This window comes from Falco rusticolus, chromosome 1, assembly GCF_015220075.1.
Source record: "Falco rusticolus isolate bFalRus1 chromosome 1, bFalRus1.pri, whole genome shotgun sequence".
Classification (NCBI taxonomy): Eukaryota; Metazoa; Chordata; class Aves; order Falconiformes; family Falconidae; genus Falco; species Falco rusticolus.
In genome coordinates this window covers 83,258,547-83,279,797 of record NC_051187.1, presented here as the reverse complement: position 1 = coordinate 83,279,797, position 21,251 = coordinate 83,258,547, and the positions used below count along the sequence as shown (strand labels likewise).

The 21,251-nt window shown below is 49.2% G+C and overlaps 1 protein-coding gene across 1 annotated transcript; it reads right to left on the bottom strand.

Annotated features, from left to right (window-relative positions):
* Nucleotides 1-3,300: 3,300 nt before the first annotated feature.
* Nucleotides 3,301-20,065, bottom strand: RPIA (ribose 5-phosphate isomerase A). Its single transcript, XM_037387465.1, has 9 exons — nt 19,820-20,065; nt 14,894-14,954; nt 12,938-12,993; nt 9,792-9,851; nt 9,115-9,179; nt 8,669-8,737; nt 8,024-8,165; nt 6,692-6,791; nt 3,301-4,500 (listed from the first exon to the last, which is right to left on the bottom strand). Exons 1-9 carry the CDS (start codon nt 20,000-20,002, stop codon nt 4,403-4,405), a joined length of 834 nt encoding a protein of 277 aa, XP_037243362.1. The 5' UTR covers nt 20,003-20,065; the 3' UTR covers nt 3,301-4,402.
* Nucleotides 20,066-21,251: the final 1,186 nt, after the last annotated feature.

Sequence of the window (21,251 nt, the reverse complement as noted above, 5' to 3'; positions counted from 1 at the left end):
AAATGAACTTGGATATTAAAGTGTAGGAAGGTTTACACTGTATAGTTGGCGTAATAGTCACTTTCTTCCACTGAATTTCATCTTTCTGCTACTGACTTCCAGAAACAACATAAATCAGCAGCAGCATTTAGCTTTCCAGCATGACTGATGGTTTATGTTAGAAAATTTAGCTTACACTAAGACATTGTTGTACAAAGTCTTTTCTTTTTCCACTAAAAAAAGTTGTTTATGTCATTTCTTACAGTCAAACCCAATTCACCGGTCCTTTCTTGTTTTTCTCACATTTACCTCGACGATCTGACAGTATTTTCACAAGGCTCTAAGTTTAGTTAAGGATGCTTAGAAGATGTTTGTATCAGTAGCTGTAAAAATACAAACAGGAAAGTCTACTGAACGGAAGACAATATCTGGTATCAGTTTTCCTACAGAGATAATGTTACAAAGGTTCTTTTATAGAAACATTTTCATTAGGGAATTTCATGGTGATTTATAGTGCCCTGTCAGGAGATAAATCCCACATGAGATTTGAGATAGCTAAATAGTGGATCTGTCGTTCTGTAATTGTAGGGGGGGGGGGGGGGGGGCGGGGATCACTCTTCTGATCTTGATGGGTTATGGAGATACGGGGATGATACAACTCCCATTAAAGTTACTGGAAGGGGAAACAAACAAACTTTAGAAGTTTTAGGGACAAAAACATGGCAGTTTATAGGTCTCTAAGTTAATCTTCAAGCTGAAACGCATCACCTTTCTGCTAATGAACTGAGTAAAATAGAATGCAAGAAATTTTGGAGAATTCATAAGGCTTGAATTTGAAAAATCACTTTAGAAATGAGGACTTCATTCCTCTTCCTCCTTTCCTGGTGCAGCTGGGCCAATGCCAACATCACTACACAATTTTTGGTTACAAAATGGATCTGGCTTTTTGTTTAAAAGATATTAATACTTGTTACAGCTTGCTAATATTCATTCCAGGTGATTTTTATCGCTGGTTATAATATGCTTATTTTCCCCTTATCACTTTAGCTATAATTGGTTGGTTTAATACACAGAGCACACATCCTCTATGCTGCCTGCTTAATTATTTTCATGTCTTTTTATGTCACATTTCTCAGAACAATAATTATGTCAGATCATAAATCCTGTCCTACAGTGACACAAATAAAAACCTGACAGATGGTAGTACTTGCTTTATAATGTGGAGCAAGGTGATTCAGTTTAACTAAACGCTTAATTTATTTCTACTTAGTTTAATTAATTCAGCTTAATTATTTAACCTATTAACCAAAGGTTAATTAAATTGAATCTGAAGCACTCTCTTATTATATTTATATTGCTTTTTTTTGGGGGGGGGGGGGAATGGGACTAGTGTTTCATTACCTCTCTTGCTCATTAATGTTAGTGCTGCTGTTGCTCTTTCTTGAAACGTTTGTTTTCTCCAGGGCCAAGTTAATCCATAATTCAGCGCTAATGGTAAATCAGCTGTGCATTACCCACTGCGCACCCTCCAAACGGTGACGCCAGGGTTCGCATGCCGGGGCTGGATTGCACTGTCTGGCTGCAGTTAGCATCGGGTAACCAAAACTACTGCCGGAATGCACCCTAAATAGCCATCTTCTAAAAATATGTCCCTGCTCTTCTTCCCAACCTGCGAAGAGAGGTGGCAGCCCCATTTCTAAATGCTTCTTAAGGCTCTTTTGAACAGCACCTTGAAAAATGAAAGTCCAAAGCAAAGGCTACAGTGCAAACCATCCAAGATGTTAAAATCAAATTCAACAAACTCAAGCCCAAGAGCTATTAGGAGCAGCCCACTGGTGCGGTCACAGCTGAACTGCCCCTACCCAAGGAAGTCATGGGCACCTGCAGTGCCTGCCCTCACCCAAAGGTCTACCATGGGCTCACCCACAAACCGTTCTCTCTCCAAAAAACATACATAATAGTGATAGTCTAGAAAAGCAAGGGTCAGGGACTAGAAATACCTCTGCTGCCTGTATACTTTATTTTCATCAAACATGCTGACGGCTAGGCAGCTAAGCATCAGCGCCAGCAGGCTGCGTCGGTGATGGGGCACAACCACAGCATGCCACAGCCACCCTGGGAGGGGATGGAGTCCCTGCACATCTAAATGTGACCCACACATGCTGGCAGATGATGTGGATGGTCATGACGGGTCAGGGAGCCTGGCAACCTCCAAGGGAAAGGACCAGACCATTCTTAAGAGCCCCTTAACCCAAAAATCCACCTACTGACTTTGCAAATGCGAGCTCGGGGAGCACAAGAGGGGAATCTGCACAAAGCCTCCAGAACTGGTTTGAACACCAAAATTTCTCCAGCACTTCAGGGATTTGAATTCCATCCAGAGATTTTAATTCCACCTCTATAGCACTGCAAACTCCATACCCATAACCCACAGCCCAAGACCCACTCAGAAGTCCCACTCTGGAGCAGGGGCATCTGTTGCAAAAGCGCCCACTGGGTGCTACCTTCATCCCAAGCACCCACAGACGCTCAAGAATCAAACCTGCCGCCTTCAGGCTTAGATTTAACAAGTCCCTGCTAAGCACAAAGCTGAATGAGATCACATCTGGTCTAGGGCCAGAAAGTAATGGTGGGGTAACGGTTTTATTGGCTTTTAGAGAAGGAGCTGTTTGATTTCAGAGAGAGAGAGAGAGAGAGGAGAGTCAACAGCAACATTCGCTCCTGCTAATCTCATTTCCAGAAGCATGCTGAGTGAGAAGGCACTTGGGCACAAAGCTTTGCTCGATTGCTGTCTGTTTATCCGGGATTACGTTAGGAGCCCAAGACGCATCTGAAAACAGCCCATGGCAAGAACTAGGGCTTTGCAAATGGCTTCTGCAGCATCAGGTTTTCGGGAAGAGATATTCCAGTGTTTCCAGCAAGTTGTTGTCTGGATGGCAGCCAGTTTGCTCAGTACAAGTGCTTCAGAATTAACAGAATAGATGTGCAGGAAAGGGAAGATTTAAAGACCTAAAAATAGCTCATTTTTGTTAAAGCTTTTTTTTTTTTTTTTTTTTATTTAGATGCACAGGTTTTAGCCATGCAAATCTAAGACAGTCTTGAGGCAAGCACTGCAGCTAACAGGTGTTGATTAGATATTTTAAATGAACCAAATGAACCAGATTAACATATTTACCTTAAGCAAAAAGATCAAATGCAGAATGCTGAATCTGGCCTGGGCGAAGGGCTCCTCTAAGGGGGAAACTGCAGCAGAAGTTAGTCTGACGATGATCTGCCCCACTGTCCACAAAAGCTACTTTTAAGACTCAAATTACCACCAAATCTGGTATTAACAGCTCTTTATTTCAGTGTCAACAACACAAAAAGAGGGCTTGCATTTTGACATCAAAACCATGCAAAGCACCTATACACTGAGAATAAGATATTGAACAAGTGCCTCTCTCCTGCTACATGTGGAAAATTTGGCAGGAAGACTCAGTTTTCCTGTACGTTCTGCTCTATCCTTCCATAAATCAACCAGCTGTGAGGGGTGATAATTAACCTTCATTCCAAATCAAATAATTTGCCACTGAACAGTATTCCACGCTGCCCTAAGCTGCTCAAGGATGCTTCTGTAAACTTCATCAAGGACCCAGTTCTGCTCTCGGTTTAAAAGGACAAAGTCCCAAACACCTCCAGCTACAGGAACAGACTTTAATCAGAGGTACTGAATTAATGGTGAGCAGAATTTGGCTCAAAGGATGAATGTCTCCTCCATACACAGGCCCAAAAAAGGCCGTTATTAATGTCCCGGACAGAGGGATGTAGGGACCACCCTAGGCTCAGAGAATTGTCACGTGCACAGAGGACAAATAGACATCCCAGACTATTAAAAAACAGTGGTATAGAAAAATAAAAGGCAAAAAATATTGAACCAAAAAGGTTCCAAATAAGGCATCAGCAGGTCCCGACTGGATGTGCCCCATTACATACATCACCCTCCCAGCCAGGGTGGTTAGGAACGATGCATTAGGATTGTGTTTCTGATCTCAATGATCAGAGCACTAAGCACTATGAGCAACCAGAAGGGTTCAAGTTCTCATTGAAAAAGAAAAAAAACCAAACCCAAAACACAAAAACAAGGAGTATTCTTTTTGGTAAGTATTTCTTAGAAAATAAAATAAAAACAGTAAAGCAATTTTTTTAAATGATTCTTTAAAAAAAGACAACATTTCTGTAAAGTAAAAATATATATATATAGAAATAGAATATAATTTTTTGTTTTTAAAAAAGACATTCAGTATCATGTCAGCGGATTCTGATCAACTTCCCATCCGTCTTCTGCAATAACCGCTGCTTGTTAAGGCAAAACGTCAGGTTGGCACCATTACAACAGCTGAATCAAACTGGCCGAAGGCTAAGCAGAGCAGGCAGCACGCCGGCGTCAGCGAGGCTGCTTCTCCCGCACGCTGACCGAGCCATCCTCCATGCCAAAGTACACCACCTCTGCCATGTCGATGAAGAGTCCAGTCTCCACCACACCTGGGGAACAAGAGTTCACCTGCCTGTTAATGCCAAAGCCACCCCACTGCTTGAATCCTCTCCTCTGCCCATGGTTTTGTTTGTTAAAAGGCACCAATGCCTCCATCAGAGGTTTGGAGAGAGGTGTCCAACCTGGGTGATGTTGCATCAGCTGCACAGGAAGCCTCTGAGAAGTCTTTTCCATGTGGCCACCCCTAGAAGAAACTCTCCAGAGAGTGAGAAACAACGCCTAAAGCTCCCCCCAACGTTCACACCACCCCAGCCACCACCATTACACCACAACCACAAACATGGCATTTTCAGCCATCTGAAGACCCATGGGAGCAAGAGGAAGCTACGTGCAGCCACAGGCTTACTCACTTTGCTTTAAACACATCTAAAACACTACCCTGATAGCTAACACTTCTTCAAATGCTAAGACTCCGCAGATCTGATGCTACCTCTGCAATTTGTAGCCCATTTGCCAACGTACTTTTGGTTGCATTTAATTATGGGGTGCTTCTACCTTCACAGCGATCACTGAGCCACAGCCAGAGGCCAGAAAGGTGGAAAGAAATGGAGGACAAGGGCTACCACAAGCGCAAGGTGGCCGCAGCCCTGCTAGCACCGCTGTATTTAGGCTTTACCAGTTCTGCTCATCCACTTCTGGGTAGGGAAGATGCTCTTCTTCCCCTTAGCAGGTCCATTTCTGAGCAGCAAATTGTGCTGAGACCATCTCCACACCAATACGATGGAACAGGTCTCATCATTTACTGCTCGTCTCTCAACCAAAAGAGATGCAAGGAAGAAGTCCTTGCTGTTTTATTTGCAAACAGCATAACTGGCCATTGTTGCTTTCTTGCATGGAAACAGCTCTCATGATGTAGACATTTGTACAGCAATGGGCAGCAACCACATTAGGATATGGAGCACCACACCAGGGACAGCCCAGACCAGCAGCGGTCACCAGTTCATTTAGATCCGTCACTGGTTCATTTAGATGTGCTCCTGCCAAAGGTACAAACTTGCCATCTACTGCTGGCTACCAGCAAATACAAGGTAATTATTCAGATTGCAAAGACACTGGGACAAAGGAGGGCAGAGGTAGCATCCCAGCATTTTGCTCCTAGAGCAGGAAAAAAGAAAATGGGTGTATTTTCAGTAAGTCAGCCTTATATCAGCATTGAGGGAAGCAAAGCCACTGAACAGAAGCAACTAGAAGTTACTGGTGACTCTTCACCCAGCTTTCACCCATGGCCTCTGCCTGCTCTTGTATTTTAACTGTGATGCCAGGACAATATACTGCTGCTTTATGGGGATGCTGAGGTTCATGCAGCAGGATCCCAAACTGTTCCTGCACGCTCTGACAATGCACAAACAGTGAGTGAAGGCAGCTGTGTTATGGACTTAGGGCCAGGCAGGTATCTGGTATAAACTCAAAGAAGACACAACCGTATTCAATTCAATTCAAAAGCTGACCAGATTCAAGACCAGGCTTTGCCAAGATAACCAGAAAGATATCCAGACGTGGCTCAGCCAGTCTGCCTGCTGATTCACTGAGGTCCATAGAGTGCCATTGCCCCTGGGCAGGCTTGGATTGTCCAGAAGCAGCTCCAGGCTGGGCAGCAGGTCTCATGCAGGGCAGGAGTCCTTGCAAGGAGGCTGTTTTGTTTGCAAACAGCACAATCAGCCATTGCTTCTCTCTTGCACAGCAATAGCTAGGACACACTGCACCCTCACACCATAGCCTGTAGGACTATGCAACGGTACTGGGATGCAGAGCTGTAAGCAGCTTCAGGAAAATACTGTAACCCAGTGTGAACCCTCCCTCGAGTCCACCAGTGTTTCCATTAAAAGTTCATCTCTAAATGGGCACAGGGAGAGTAAGGAAGAGCACAGGACTGGTGTGCCTAATGGGAAACAGTGTCATAAGTCATCCGGCATCACCCCAGGTTTTCACTACCATATGGAAATGCCACATGGGTACAGTTGTACTAATTCAGCTGATAGATCTCTCAAGCAGAAACAAGTGTAGAGACCCATAAGAGGGCAGTCAACACACACACACAGGGCAGTAAACACACATGCACATTCCTGCCCATCCAGGGGAGAGCTCCCATGGTCAGGGCTGTCTAGCACGGACCCAGCCTTAGCCAGCTTTTGTTTTTTGTTTTTGTTTTTTGGGGTTTTTTATCTAAATCACAGGCATTACCTGGTATCATTTTTATAGCGGTGTTCACTTCACTCCATTCATGAACCTTGTCAAACTTCCAGTCCAGGATGAAGTTCCCGTTGTCTGTCACCACGGGGCCCTGGGAAGCAAACCCATTTGTCACCACCTTGTCTACTGAGCCCAGCAGGGACTGTCACAGCCCTCACCGGGACCAGCCATCCCTGCTGCAACGGTTTACAGAGAATCAACGTTCAAGTAAATCAGAGCAGCCTACAGCAAGCCCGTAAGTAAAAACATCACCCAAGGCAACTGCCCATTCCTCATTCTCCTGCATACAGATGATCATGCAGAAGCTGGAAACAACACTGCAATTTCATCCCTGCAACAGGGGGTCTTTTTTGCAAGAGTAAAGCTAGATTAACATCCTAAAAAGGCTACTACAGGCAACAGAAGCCAAAGTAAGACCCCTCTGCCCCAGTGATAACAGCAAGCTGCTGGTTGCCATGGGGAGGTTTTGGAGCTGAAGAACTGCTGGACTCCAGCATCCCAGATGCGCTCAGCACTCTCTCAAGGCCAACAGAAGGAGCAATGGGGTGCTTTCAACAGAGCAAAGGCAGCTGGGGCTGAGGACAAGGTGTTTTAGCAGCACCGAGCAGGGTTTGCAACTACACACGCCAGGAGGGACCAGCATCCTCCAAGGACACAGCTCGTGCTCTAGCAGCACCGATGTGAATTCCCTGAGCGAGGCTGGTCTCAAGTTCACAGAGGACGACAAGTTTGCTTTTCTCAGGCATCAAATGCAACCTCCAGAGCCTCTTGGGATTAGACACATCAAAAACAAGTATTCAGCCTTCAGGTGTTAACTCCAGCCATTACTGCAGACAGCCTTCCCCTTCCCTTGCCACACACCATGGGCTGGCGAAGCCCTGCTGCCCAAGTCAGGACAGGACAGCGGCAGCAGAGACAAAGCAGCTTCAGTTTTAATTTAGTCTGGCTCCTTGTGGCACAGAGAAGCCTGGGATGGAGTGTGAGCTGCCCCTCCACTCAAGACCCTCTGGCAGTGCAGGCTGCCTTCCAGCGCCCCAGCATCCCTGCAGAGCGGCCGGTCAGGCCCAGACAGGCAATCCCTCCCCTCCCTGCTCAGGGATGTTTGCTTGAGGAGGCATAAGCCAGAGAAGCTTTCAATGAGCAGCCTGAGCACCTAAACACACAGTTCATTAACCAAAGTATAATTAGGAGGAATTACACAAGACGCCACTCGCGGGAGTGAAAGCCCAGATTTAATTAGATGGAAGGCCAGACTGCTGGTCCTCCATTTGCCCACGTTCAGGTGGCTCCTCTGGGGAAGTGGGGCGGATCAGGGACACATACTGCTTTGCTAACAGCCATGCGCAGCTCCGCAGCACCTCCGAAGTTTTTGGTCAGGGCTCTGGTGACAGGGACGTAAGCCATGGGGATGACTTCAATAGGAATTCCCTTCTTCCATTGCTCCCCGAGGCTCTCCGATTTTTTCCTGAGGACACAGTTTGAGGTGGGATTAGCATCAGACAGTACCATTGCTAACACCATTCACTTCAACACATTGCCTCTTGCAAAACCCTCAGGGTAGGGCACAGTGGTCAGTTCACGTGTGCACACGTGTAGGAAGAACCAGTTTAATACACGATGCTCAGTTCACTCATAAGCCGTTTTGACATGTTTGGGACAAGCAGGACACGAGTTGTTTTTTCAACAGCCCCGCAGCTGTATGTACAGAAGGGGAAATTTATTCAGTGCTGACAATCACTGAGCTCAAAAAGCAGAGCAGCCATTTCCTCACAAGCTCTGCTGACTCCTAAGCAGGCCTGCTGAGTTGAAAATTAAGAAAAAAAAGCTAAACCGAATTGCTGAAGCACTAGAGCCAGGCTAATTTCCACCTATTCCTGCTCCCTTGACCCACTGGAAGGACAATAATAGCCTAACCTATCCAAATCACCCCACGGGACAGAGAGGTATAATGAATATTAATATTTTCACCTGTAATCAGCAATAACAATGAAGCATTTTGCATATCCTGCAACTATCTTCTCCTGCGTCAAGCAGCCACTGCAAGAGGCGGAAAAATAATTATAATAATAATAATAATAATAATAAAAATATAAAAAAAGCCAGAAAACATCAGACCACCCCTCAATGTGCCTGATGGCCTTGAATTCCAGTCCCCTCCATCATATTATTGCTGGGTTTGGTGCTGCTGTTGCCCCATGCCAGGGCTCCTTCCCCTGCCCCATCACTGTATCCTCCTTGTCCCTTGCACACACACCTGGTCAGGAGCCATGTCCCACCACAGGGGCACGCACAGCCCCGCACAAGATCCCCTCAGCCTCTCCAGCCCACCCCAGAGGCATCTGCAGCCAGAAGAGGATGCTCAGAGGCCACCCGCCACCAGCACCATGCGCAGACAGACGGACAACAAGGCTCACCCGCCACCTTTGATAAGGTTGAGGTCAGAGTCCACTTCATCTGCTCCATCGATGGCAACGTCGAGCTATAGGAAGAGGAGAAATTTGGTGTGGAAGCTCTTCCTGTGTGGCATCCAGGCGCTGCTCTTGGCACAGCTTGGGAGGGCATCAGGTCCCAAGCAGCAGCCAGAAACATCACTAGAGCTGAGACCACCTCATCACCAGCCAGAGATGGGCATCTGCTCAGCCACCCAAGGACGCCAGCTCCCACTAAACCACAGGCATTGTGAGAGCAGGAGAAAGAAAATCCAAAACCAACTGCTGGCCTGCAGGCACGTCACTTCAGACTCTAGCATCACTTAAGGACCAGCACACAAGCAGGGGGCTCCCAGGGAAAATCTTGGTGACACTTCAGCAACACAATATCCCTGTCTTGGACCAGCAAGCATCAGCCTGGAAGAGATGCCAAACACCTCGAGGAATCAGCTCGGCAGCCTACCTGCCATCTAAAGGGACAACACTAAAACAAAACTAAGGCTTGGCGGGGGGGAAATAAACTAAACTAGTTCTCACGCACGTTCTGCAGTGCGGCTGCCTGAACTCTGGTCCTCAGGGGAGGATAAGGAAGCCTCATGCTTTCATGAAGGACCAACTTAGAGGAAGGTCAGGTGAGGTCTCACCTCCGCAGTCCCACTTACCTCTGGATGTCGGTCCAAGTCACTTAGCGTTAAGCCGTTCTGCAGGATCAGCTGACGGGCCTGCGCACCAAGAAGACAGCAAACACCATTTACCAGCAGCAGAAAGGAAAAACAGGCTCATGGTGTCATTCCCCTGGCAGCTGCTTCACAGCTCCACCTTGAGCTGGCAGAGAGGCTGCAGCCAGCAGCAGGAACGCACAGCAAGGAGAAAATGATGCCTCCAGACCAGATTATTTTAATCCAAGGAAAACCCTGTTGCTGATTTGAACTAAAATGCTCAGGTGGTGCAACAGGACTCCTAGGTTGAGGTCTCTCAGTACTAAATAGAAGAGGCCCCGTCAGCTTGGTGGGAATCACTTGTATCTAAGCATTAGAGCTGACATGGGATTTTTGACTCCCGTGTTTTTTCAGCTTGGACATCATTCTCCCTCACACCCATCCAGCCCCTCCGATTTCCTTCAGCTGAAAAACGGGAGCAAGAAAATTAAATCTTTACGTCATAGCAGTGCAGGACTAACAATGAAAATATCTTTCATATTGGAAAGAAACAAACAAAAAAAAAAGGCAGAAAAAGAAAAGCACGAGTCATGGGAAAAGTGTGGGAAACCTCCTGCAACAGCTGTTTGGTGGCTCTGATCTACTGTTACTGAAGTGGCCATGTATTTCCCTCTAGTGGCAATGGAACACAGAGCACCCCGTTACTCTGTCAGTTTAAACAGGAGCTCAACCTTACAGAACCTTCAATTGCTTCAATTTTCTGTTACAGATCATCACCTGAGTGAGACCCCTTCCCTGCACAGACTCTGCTCGCCTTCTAGCTCCAGCTAGACCAAGAAATGCCAGTGTGATAGCCTGGATCAACTGATTGCCCTGAATTTTACCCACTAACGCTAACAAAGAGCATCAGTTGCACGTGTTGGCATCCCATTAAACATTAAGAAGAGAGCAGGTGGAACTCCTGGCAATGAGCTATAGTTGGAATCGTTTATCGTAGCATTTCATAGCATGCAGTTTTAACACACATGGGCTGTGGGCTCTCGATCTGTGCACTAAGATTGCCCTAAGGACTCACAAAATAAAAAGAATAAAAATCGGTGGGTTTACATTCATCACACAATGTCCACGTAAAAAGGTTTCAAGGACCTAAGAATCGAAAGCATTGAAAAACACCATGCTGTACGTGCAAGCCAGATCCTGAACAGGCTTAGAGTCAGCAGTGTGGGAACGAGGTGGCTCTCTTCAGGCTCTCTGTTGCAAGGCCATGGGAGCAGACCAGCAGGAATGAAAAGCAGAGCTCCCACAACTGGGGGGAAAGCAGCAGTAACTGCGCAGCACTTGCCAAGAACAGTATCGCTCTGTGCTCTCGGCACACGTCCGGGTGAAAAGAAGAAACAACACACAAGCCAAGGGACAGATACTTACCCCGGCTCTAGCTTTACTGATGGTGATGGAATAACCCAACCTGATAAGAGGGAAGGGAGGAGAATAAAAGCCCACTGAAACCAATTCTTCCTTCCCAGTGAGCTCAGCCAGCCACTTACACATGTACATAGTGAAAATAAGACGCTGTTTTGCTGACCTGCCAATGCTTCACTTGGAACTGGCTGAGGTCTAAGAGACTGCAAAAGATAAGAGCACGTATCCCCATGTCTGGGGGATTTTGGCTCCTCCAGGTTTACGATCTATCCATTCCCTTCAACAGCAACCTTTTTGTTTTACTGGTAAGAAACTCTGTAGTGTTACATGAACTGTCCCAACATTTCAAGGCAGGACAGGCTCCAGCCCATGTTCCTTACACAAACTTTATCAATATTGTCTGTGAGACCTCATCACTCAGAGCACTTTTCCTACATTCAAATGGGACATTGTGTCTCAGGATGGGGATCATTTCAGACAGATCAAAGATGGACTCTCACCACATTCTATACATGCAACAGAAAAAGATACAGGTTAAAAAAGGAAAAAAAATATCTAGTTTTTATTTTTTGCCCTTTGCAGCAGTTTGCATTACACCCCAGTTGGCCACTGGTTGTTTGCAACAGCTGGGAAAAGAGAGGGTTTTATCTCCTCACACTTAAAGAACATCCACAGGATAAGATGATGTTAAGTTTTCATAATATTTTAGGACAATTCAGGTTGGTCTCTATCCAACCGCCAGGTCAAAGCAGGGTCAGCTCCCACCTTGCTCAGGGCTTTACCCATTCAGTCTTGAAAACCTCAAAGGACAGACTCTGCACAGCCTGCCTCACTGCTTCACTGCCCTCAAGGTAAAAAGGCTGTCACAAAAGTACAGTCCCAAGGTCCACACCAGGACTGCAAGAAGGACACATGCCCAATCCCTAGAGAGGGGCATCAGCACCCAGCCTCAAAAACCTCACAGGTGGTCCCTGTCATGTCACCTCTCCCTGCCCAAAGGGGACAAGGTAACAGCTGCTCCTCTGCAGCATGTTCCCAACTCAGGGAATAGAGGCAGAGAGACTAAAGCCAGTTGCCTGAATGCATGGAAGTAGCTCAGAAGCTTCCCCAGCCGCTCTGCACTTAATTAACCACCAAGCCATGTTCTCCCTCTCCCTGCAAACTTCTCAACAGTTAGCTCGGTATGAACCAAATCCTGCAAATGCTGTGCAGCAAAGGAAAGATTCAGCTGATTTTTCTTACGCAATTTCTTGTAAAAGCCAGCTGATGCATTTTAAGTTCCTCCTGAAAGCACAAGCTTGCTATTATTGCTTGCAGCGTGATTTTTACAGCTTCTGGGGCCTGATACAAAGGAGACCAAGTGTCTCCAGTGAGTTTTGTCTTACAAGGCCAGTTCACCACTGAACAGCATTTTTTTTGCAAGCGGGATCCAGAGCAAGCCATGCACCAGCACTGACATAACCAGAGCTACCACCCTAGTTCAAAACACACCTCCCAGCACTATGGCATCCCTGCAGCTCAGCTCAGGTCAGGGTGACACAGCACCATCACTGCCAGCTTCCTGAGGTCCATCTGCAGGCTGCACCATGACTGCTTTCACCAGTGCTTTTAGTGAACTCACGCCACATTGAGCCAGTCCAGAGTGCAGCGTGGTGGCCTCCTGCAGCCAAAGAGACCATCCTCTGCATGAGTGTCTGGACTAGCAAAAAGCCAAGGAGGAAAGCACTTACCTGAAAAGATGTAGGGATGCAGACAATTGTCAGGTTCTCCTCTTTAACCCGCTCAGCTGTAGGAAAAAAGGCAGAAGCCTCTCTTTGTTCATTGCAGAAGGAAAAAATGCACCAACTTGCACTTCAAGAAATCTCTCTTCAGAGCAGCCCCTCTGAATCACTGCAATTACTTGCCTTGCAAATAACTCAGTCATGCTGAAAATGCAAACAGGTGCCACCCTGCACAGGTTAAGGCTCAGTTTCTAGTCAAGAAATGTTTAAACACCCACCCACCCTAGCTCAGCCCAAGATATCGTGAGCCATTAACCTTTGTGCCTCCAGCAGCAGAGGAGCACCATCAGCAAATTGTCACCTGGGAAATTAACCCCACTCCCCTCTCTCACTCCATTAAGAGAGTTTTTTGCTGCCCTCCTTGTAAACAGAGATCTCCAGCAGCTGCCTGAAAGGTTTTCTGGCTTGTTGCCGTGGGGACACAACATTCATTTATTATAGAACATTTAAATATATGGATGGAAAGGACTAATAAAACATGTATTCCATTAAATGGAAGGAAATATTTCCTCCCCAGGTTAACCTCAAATGACTAAAATCTATTACTAAGATATCATTACAGACAAAATTTATTTTAGTAATTAGGGTATTTCAGCATAAGCCAACAGCCTGAGAGTCAGCAACAGCTCTCGCACCACAGCAAGCACAGGGGCTACATGCCTCAAGGTAATACCGCTGCTGGAAGGGCTAAAGATGCAATACATGAGGCTGTGTGTTGTTACAAACCACTTCCCAGTGTGAACACATTCCGTAGGTGTGAGAAGTCAGAATTTGCAGCCTGGAACAGGCACTCCACTTTAAATACTATACCCATTTGTACAGAGACTGATTCTGTGTTAGAGCCAGGAGTGGTTGCGATATTAAGCCAAACTCAGAAAGCTGAACCGCAGCTCTCAGGCAAATGCGTATCACACACACGGAGCGTGGGGCAAGGCAGGTGCTGAGGGCAGGCACAGCACCACCGCTGGTACTCCCCTGCAGAGCAAAGCACTGGGCTGTGCTCACGCTTCAGCCCCACACAAGCCTCCCCAGCCACACAGAGCCACCCAGGTGGGAAACACTGAGCTCTGTTTCCGAACGGGACACCCCCTCTTCATCCAGGCAAGACCCCCAAGAACAACAGGGCTGATCCTGCTCTCCCAACCCACTGCAGCACCCACAGCTGCTCTGTTCTGCGTCCAAGGACAGCGAAACAGGATGAGGCACAGCACCTCCACAAGCAGATCTGCCCTGGGGCTAAGAGTGCCCTGCAAAGGACACTTTAAAGTTTCTCTGCACCCTCGGCAGTGAAGCATGAGGATAATTACCCTCATGTTCATTTTGCAAAAATGTATTTGCCTCGCTTGAGTATTTTGCTGAAATTTTCTGAATAACACCTTGAGTGAACTCGCACATGAGGCAAGCAGGTAAACCTAGCTGTAGGGTACAAAAAAAAACACCCAGCAGGATTTCACATTCCAGATTTTCTGTCCACCTCAGCAGGACCCTCAGCGTGAGTAACACAGTGTGAGCGAGCAGAGCAGCGTCAGCTCCATCAAAGGGGTTAACGGAAGCAGAGCAGCTGCATGGCCCAAAGCCACAAAGCAAGTTGGGACTCGGCAGAGCTGGAACCAAACAGGGGAGTTCGCTCCAGTTTGTGGTGGGTGCCAGTAAAGTGCTTTGCCTGGCTGGATGGGGAGAACAGGTGGCAAATCGTTACCTCCTCAGGCCTCCCTATGCAATAAATTTAGAGCACAAGACCCAGTTTTAACCTTCAGCTTCAAAAAGGACACAGCAGCAGCAAACAGACCCGACACATCAGCTCTACGTCAGCATCCGAATTATTTAGGTTGTTTTTCAAGTACTTGGGACAGCTGGACAAGGGGGCTTTCTGCAGCGGGAGGGCCACGGAGGGGAGCATCCTACCTAATCGATGCACTGCATGGACAATTGTAGAGCCGCTTCCGATCCCAAGAACTTGATTGTTCTGCAAATCAAAGAAAGACGGAGAAGAGCTGTTACTGGGGACTCGGCACAAGGGCTGTCCACATTTCCCAGTAGACTCGACATTACAAACACATGCAAGAGGAATCCTGCCCAGAGATGCACGCCAACACACAATGTCTTAGTGCACTGCAGGCAAGGAAGGGAACACACTGTGCCAGCAAGGACATGACCACTGCCTGCGGCTAAGGGATTTTAAGCAACTCACCCTCTCATTAAAGGACATGTGCTTGCTAATTACCACCATGGTCTGAATCTCAGGGGTTTCAATGCACACTCACTGGTGGTTGCTGGCACTCCGTGCACCCTCTCCTGCCGGAAAGCTGGGAGTTTCAGACAATACCACAGAGGAAAAAGCTGAAACAACCTCAAGATAACATCTCCCAAGGAAGCCGCACAGTAAAAGCATGGGTTTGCTGCCAACCATATTGTTAGTAAACGGTACAGATGCATCAGTAGCCAAAGCAAAGAGCACAGCAGCTGTACACAGAGCACAATAAAAAGCGCTCTCCAAAACAGAGCATATAACTGCCTATATGAGAGCCCAGCAACACACCTGAAAGATGTGTGAGCCTGGCAGCACACGCTGAAGAGGATCGTATTTTAACCACAGCTCAGCCCTGGCCTTCCTCTGCTTATGGTCCGGTTTAGGAAGGATTGCTACTGTCTCACCCGCAACACAGGCACGCTTCTAAAAGGTGCTGCAGGCTGAGGGTGGATGGGTGCAATGGTGTTACCTCTGCAAGAGGATGCTCTGCAGTGTAAATCTCTGTTTATTATCAGCTCAGTCTCCCACCCACTGAAAGCTACCTGCAGCCTCCTGCACACTCCAATTCCACAATAATTCCCATTCTCTGGACAGGATCCAAAGCTTCAATTGACTTAAGGAGGCCCAATATCACTACAGACATTTCAGACGAGAAAGACTTGAAGGCAGCCAGAGATGCAGGCACAGAGGAGCTGTTGTGCATTATCTCTCAGACATTAGACGGGTCTGAAGCTCCTTTTCCATGTGCAGCAAATCCCAGAGTTCAGCAGCTGTGGAAAAAGCCACACCTGCAGCACTTCAACCAGCTAACATCTTAGCAGCAAGCAAGCTTGCCAGGAAAGGTGGAACTCAATACAGGTCACAATCCCCTACGATAAACAATTTCCCTCGCTTCTGCAGGTGAAAAACAAAAGTTCTCCAAAACCCAGCGCGCAACCAGAGACTCGGCTTATACCCAGCCCTCACTAACCACCGTGATGCTGCATAAGATGGGGAAAACAATGTATCACAGCCACATGCCTGCAGCTTGCCAGAAGAAACCCAATAGCTCCCAAGGTTTCTCAGTTTCACCTGCCCAGCAGGTGAAGCCAAGCACGGCCAGCCAAGGAAGCAAACCTGTGTGGAGGCTGGCAGGACACGGGCAGTACCGGTGCTCCCGAGAGACTTGTTTCAACCTGGGAAGAGGCAGTTTCTTCTCTTTGCCCCCATTTCTATAGAACGGGACAGCTTCTTGGAGCAGATGGATGCCCTAAAGGGATTGGGAAAGCCTCAGCAGTGGCCACTCCACTGTAATGAAGTGGGATGAGCTCACAAAGGTCCCAACCCCTCCCTGGCGATAAACTTGAAGGCATTTATCAGTTTTGAGAAGTTAAGCACCCTCTCTTAGGCGGTGGCAAGACTTTGGGCTAAGTGGGTTTCCCAGAAAAAGTTTAAGCCAGTCTAAACTGGTGCTGTCACAACCCCTGCCGTACTGCAGCTTCCACCTGTCCCTCCTCAGCTCCAACCCCAGCCAGATCAGGGGCAAAAAAAAAAGCCAAAAAACATCTGCTATTCAAAGCAAGGACAGGGCAAACATTGGTGAGAAGCAGAGCACAAGGTCAGCATGCAAGGGGCAGGTCCACCTCACAGCACCAGGGAGCAGCATCCCATGCAAAAAAAAAAAAAAAAAAAAAAAAAAAGACATTTCAGGTTGCTTACGCACACCCCAGCAAACAAAACCAAGGCGCTGAGCCACAATACAGCTGAGGACCCACATATGGACTCTGTGAGTGGAGTCAGCAGCAACCACAGCATTTTCTCAGCTAACCCAAGGAACTAGAGATGCTGCCCAACGTTACAGATGCAGACACAGCAATGCACATTGAATAGGTACCAGCAGCACCACAGGGGCTGGCCTGTCTGGGCCGGCCCAATGTAACCCAAGACTAGGATTTCCATGGGCAAAAAGCAGGAGATAAATACAGCACAAAGCCCGAAGTTTCCTCTTACTAATGCTCAGTCCTCTGGGCAGCAGGACCTACAGCTCTCGCCCATCTTTTCATTTCTAACAGAGGCACTTAAAGGACCTGCTTTCAGAGTTGTTGTATAAACACAAAGCCAGCTCTCCCCAAGCAGCTTATGGCTCTAAAGCCCCAGGTCCTGTGCCAGCCCACAGCCCACGGCTTCTGAGGTTGGCCATCTCAGTGTCCACTCCAGTACTAGGGAATTCTGCTCCTACAGCTGCCTGGAGACAAGTGCTTTGGGCAAACACACCAATCTGGCTTTAATTAAAAAAAAAAAGAGAAAAATGTTCTCCTCTCCTAGCCCCTCCACGTACCCTCAGGTTTACATCTGCTGCAGGCTACACAAGAAGCTGCTGTGCTGGCACACCGAGGAATGGGCATGCAGGAGGATGCCAAGAAAGGAGCCTCATCTAGTACCAGCACCAAGCCCCCCGTGCCACGGATTTACGGCAGTTAGGTAGGAGATATTTGTCCAGCGCAACCACGGATTTACAGCACAGTTAGGTAGGAGATATTTGTCCAGTGCAACCAAACTGTGAAGTCAGTGGCATCTCCCACATGTCCCTGGCGCACAAGGAAGGGAGCCTGCAGCTTTCTGAAATCACATCGCTCCCTCCATTAACAGCAATAGCTCTAACGACAAACTCAAAACTATTGGTGACAAGCAGCTGAGACCATCGAACTTCTTGGCGGTGACTCTAACCTGCTTCTCCTTCTGGCCAACCCGCATGACAGGCGTTGCAGTATTACCCCAGACACTGCCTGTTTTACTTAACCAGTGTCGCCAGCTGGGCACTGAACTTTGATCAGCTGGGATGTGGCCAAAAACATTACCCAAAGTTTGTGTGACCATACAAACACGCAAAGGACAGCTATTTCACTAGGAAAAGTCCAAAATTAAGAGTCACATTCTACCCCAAATCAAAGGCCCACCCAGCTGGCAATAACCCACAGCAGCGGCCGTGCTGTGGCTCCGCACCTTGCGACACGAGTCCTTCCTCCTGCAACCCCTCAACGTGCCACTTTTGGGGCTTGCTTTGGGTAAGAAAGGGGATTTTTATGCAACTGCCGGTCCATCCCCCAGGCTCCCCAACCCCACAGACTGCTTTTGAGTGCACTGGCCTGGCAGGGGGTAGGTCTCAGAGAGCATGTGGCTGTGCTCTCTGCAGCCACATACAGACTGCTCAGAGGAAGGAGAGGCTGCAAAACAAGTGAAACCTTTACGGGACATCAGGGAAGCCATCCGTAACTGAACCTCAAGACGCTAACCCCGCATGGGGGAGTGGGAAGGAAAAGGAAAATTTTTTTTTCCCCCAACTGCCAATGTCTACCTTCTTGGCAGCGCCTCTACACCCATTTCATCACTGCTGTTGCAAAAGGGCTTGCACAGCAAACATTGCGATAAACTACAGCGTGACTTTAACCGTCAATCTTCCAAGTGTTCACGATCAGCCTGTGCCAATTTTCAAGCAGCTCCCGTCCTATTTGACCTTCAATGGGTCGTTTATAGCCCCTTGCTGCACTTGCCTCCCTACAGAGGACAGGATGCAACCCCCTGGTTCAGGGCTGTTGCTCCTTGCTTAGCTGCTCAGAAACGGGGAGCAGCGGCAGAGCACCCTGGACTCGGAGCAGAACATGGTGTTAGCCTGAGCTCCCGCCACTGCCCAGCTTGCAGGAGGGTTCATGGTTAAAATTTGGAGGTGCAAGATGTTACCCCAAACTCGGTGTGCATCGTGCTGAGCCGGGCAAGGCAGGCAGCTGCTGCCTGGGAGGCAGGCGCTAGGCAAGCACGGAGATGGGAAAAGAAAAGTAGTTTTCTCCCTTCTCTCCAGGCTAAAGAAGCACACATCAAAGTGAAGGAGGAAGAGGCTTGGCGGGGCCCATGCATGCACCCCAGGGTCCCCCCTTGCACCCCAGGACTGTCCATGCTCCAGGAGGGGATGGAGTTGTCTGGGCACCCCACAACCTGTCCATGCACCTCGAGGATGCTCTGTGCACTGGAGGGGCCCGGCACCCCGGGACCACTCTGTGTACTGGGGGACCCAGCACCCAGGAGCTGGTCCCAGCACTTCAGGACCCATCCCTGAACTGGGAGGCCCTGGACACCCCATGGTGGTTCCATGCTCTGGGGGGTCCCGGCACCACAGAACCAGTCCCTGCACCCCGGGGCCACTCTGTGTACTGGGGGGGCTCCGTGCACCTCATGGTTGCTCCATGCATTAGGGGGTCCCGGCACCCCAGAGCCAGTCCCTGCGCCCCTGGACCGCTCTGTGTACTGGGGAGTCCCGGCTCCCAGCACTCCGGAGCCGGTGCCTGCAGCCCAGGACCCGTTCCTGCACTGGGAGGCTCCGTGCATTGGGGGTCCCAGCACCTCAAAGCCGGTCACTGCACCCCGAGACCACCCGGTGCACTGGGGAGTCCCGGCACCCCAGAGCCCGTCCCTGCACCCCGGCGCCTCTCCGCGCACCCGGGGGTCCGCCCGTGCACCGGGAGGCTCCGCGCCTGGCGCGGCCGATCCGCGCCCCGGGGGGGTCCGTGCCCCCTGCCCCGGGCAGGGCTGGGGTCCGGCCGCCTCACCTGGACGTGCTTGTCCACCGCGGCGCAGGCGGCCAGCCTCTTGGCCTCCTCGGCCATGGTGCCGCCGCGCCGCCCGCCGGCCCGGGCGCGCCTCCCCGCCGCCGGCCCCGCTCGGACCCTCCCCGGCGGCCGGGCAGCCAGGGGCGTGCTGCGGAGCGGGCCGAGCCGGCCGGGGAGCCGCATGCCGCCGCGGCCCGCCCCCGGGGGGCTCTCCCGCACGGGCTGCAGGCTTGGGCCGAGCCGGCTCCCTTCTTCCTCCTCCTCCTCCTCCTCCTCCTCCGGGATGCTGGGACTTGTAGTGCGGCGAGCCGCGGACTACAGCTCCCACAATGCACGGCATGGCATGGCCTCGGCACAGCATGGCACGGCATGGCATAACGTGGCATGGCATGGCATGGCATGGCATGGCATGGCATAGTGCAGCACGGCTCAGCACGGCAGAGCAAGGCATGGCATGGCTTGGCACAGGATGGCTTGGTGTGCCCACTCCACCCACTGCACCCACCTGACCCACAACCCCAAAGGAACTTGTTATCAATGTATTTACATGTGTGTGTATACATATATATATATTCATATCTATATCTTGTGTTTGCCGGGGTTGGAGTGGCCGAGGCTTTCCCGTCAGGTGCCAGGGAAGGCAAGGTGTCCTGCCTGGAAGTGCTGGGGAGGAGAGGGGCACCAGGCAGTGCAGTCACGCAGGAGTCCCTCGGCGCTGATGGAGGTTCTCTGAAGTTCCTCTGACGGTGCACTCCCCTGAAGGAAGAGCCTCTCTTGGACTCTTGCTCACACTTTGTAGCACGGTCTCATGGGAAGTTGTCATGTGCTCATGGGATGTTGTCATGTGCGTTGGGGGTTAAGGACTGGCAGAGCAAGGCCTGCCCAGCCATCCACATGGAAACCCTGCTCTGTCGCAGGACTCATAAGTAGGGACATGCCTGTGACAAAAGCTGCTGGTCCTCTGAGCATGCCAGTTACCAAACAGCGCTCACTGCTCCTTATCCCACCCTGCAGGAGGGTCAGGACAAAACCCAATGGAGGTTTTCTGTCCTGGAGCACATAGAGCCTTTTGTGGTTTTGGTTTTTTTTTTTTTCTTTGCCTCTCTATCCTGGGTTAGCATCTGCTGAAACTCTTTCTGAAAAAATATTAGAGAGGTAGATCAACCATCAGGTACCCCTGCACCAGCAGTGCTGATCCTGGAAGCCGTGTTAGGACCATGCAGAGGCATCTCAGTTTCTCTCCAGGCAGCAATCCCCCCAAGACAGATGAGAATTGCAGGTATTTACCCCTGATTACTCACACCAAGGCCAGACCACAATGCAGAATAATCTTTTTTATTTATTTTTTTTTATTATTTTACTTGCACAACAGAAAAGCCACTGTTGGCTTCTGTTTTTTTTAATTCTGTGCATGACTGACTTGTTTTGTTGC

What these genes read in the sequence shown, in the direction of transcription:
- RPIA (XM_037387465.1), bottom strand. Translation starts at nt 20,002, where the DNA reads ATGCGGCTCCCCGGCCGGCTCGGCCCGCTCCGCAGCACGCCCCTGGCT. An exon ending in ACTTGGACCGACATCCAGAG is followed by an intron (nt 9,180 to 9,791) that starts GTAAGTGGGACT and finishes CTCTTCCTATAG; the next exon opens with CTCGACGTTGCCATCGATGG. An exon ending in GCATGGCTGTTAGCAAAGCA is followed by an intron (nt 6,792 to 8,023) that starts GTATGTGTCCCT and finishes TTTGCTTCCCAG; the next exon opens with GGCCCCGTGGTGACAGACAA.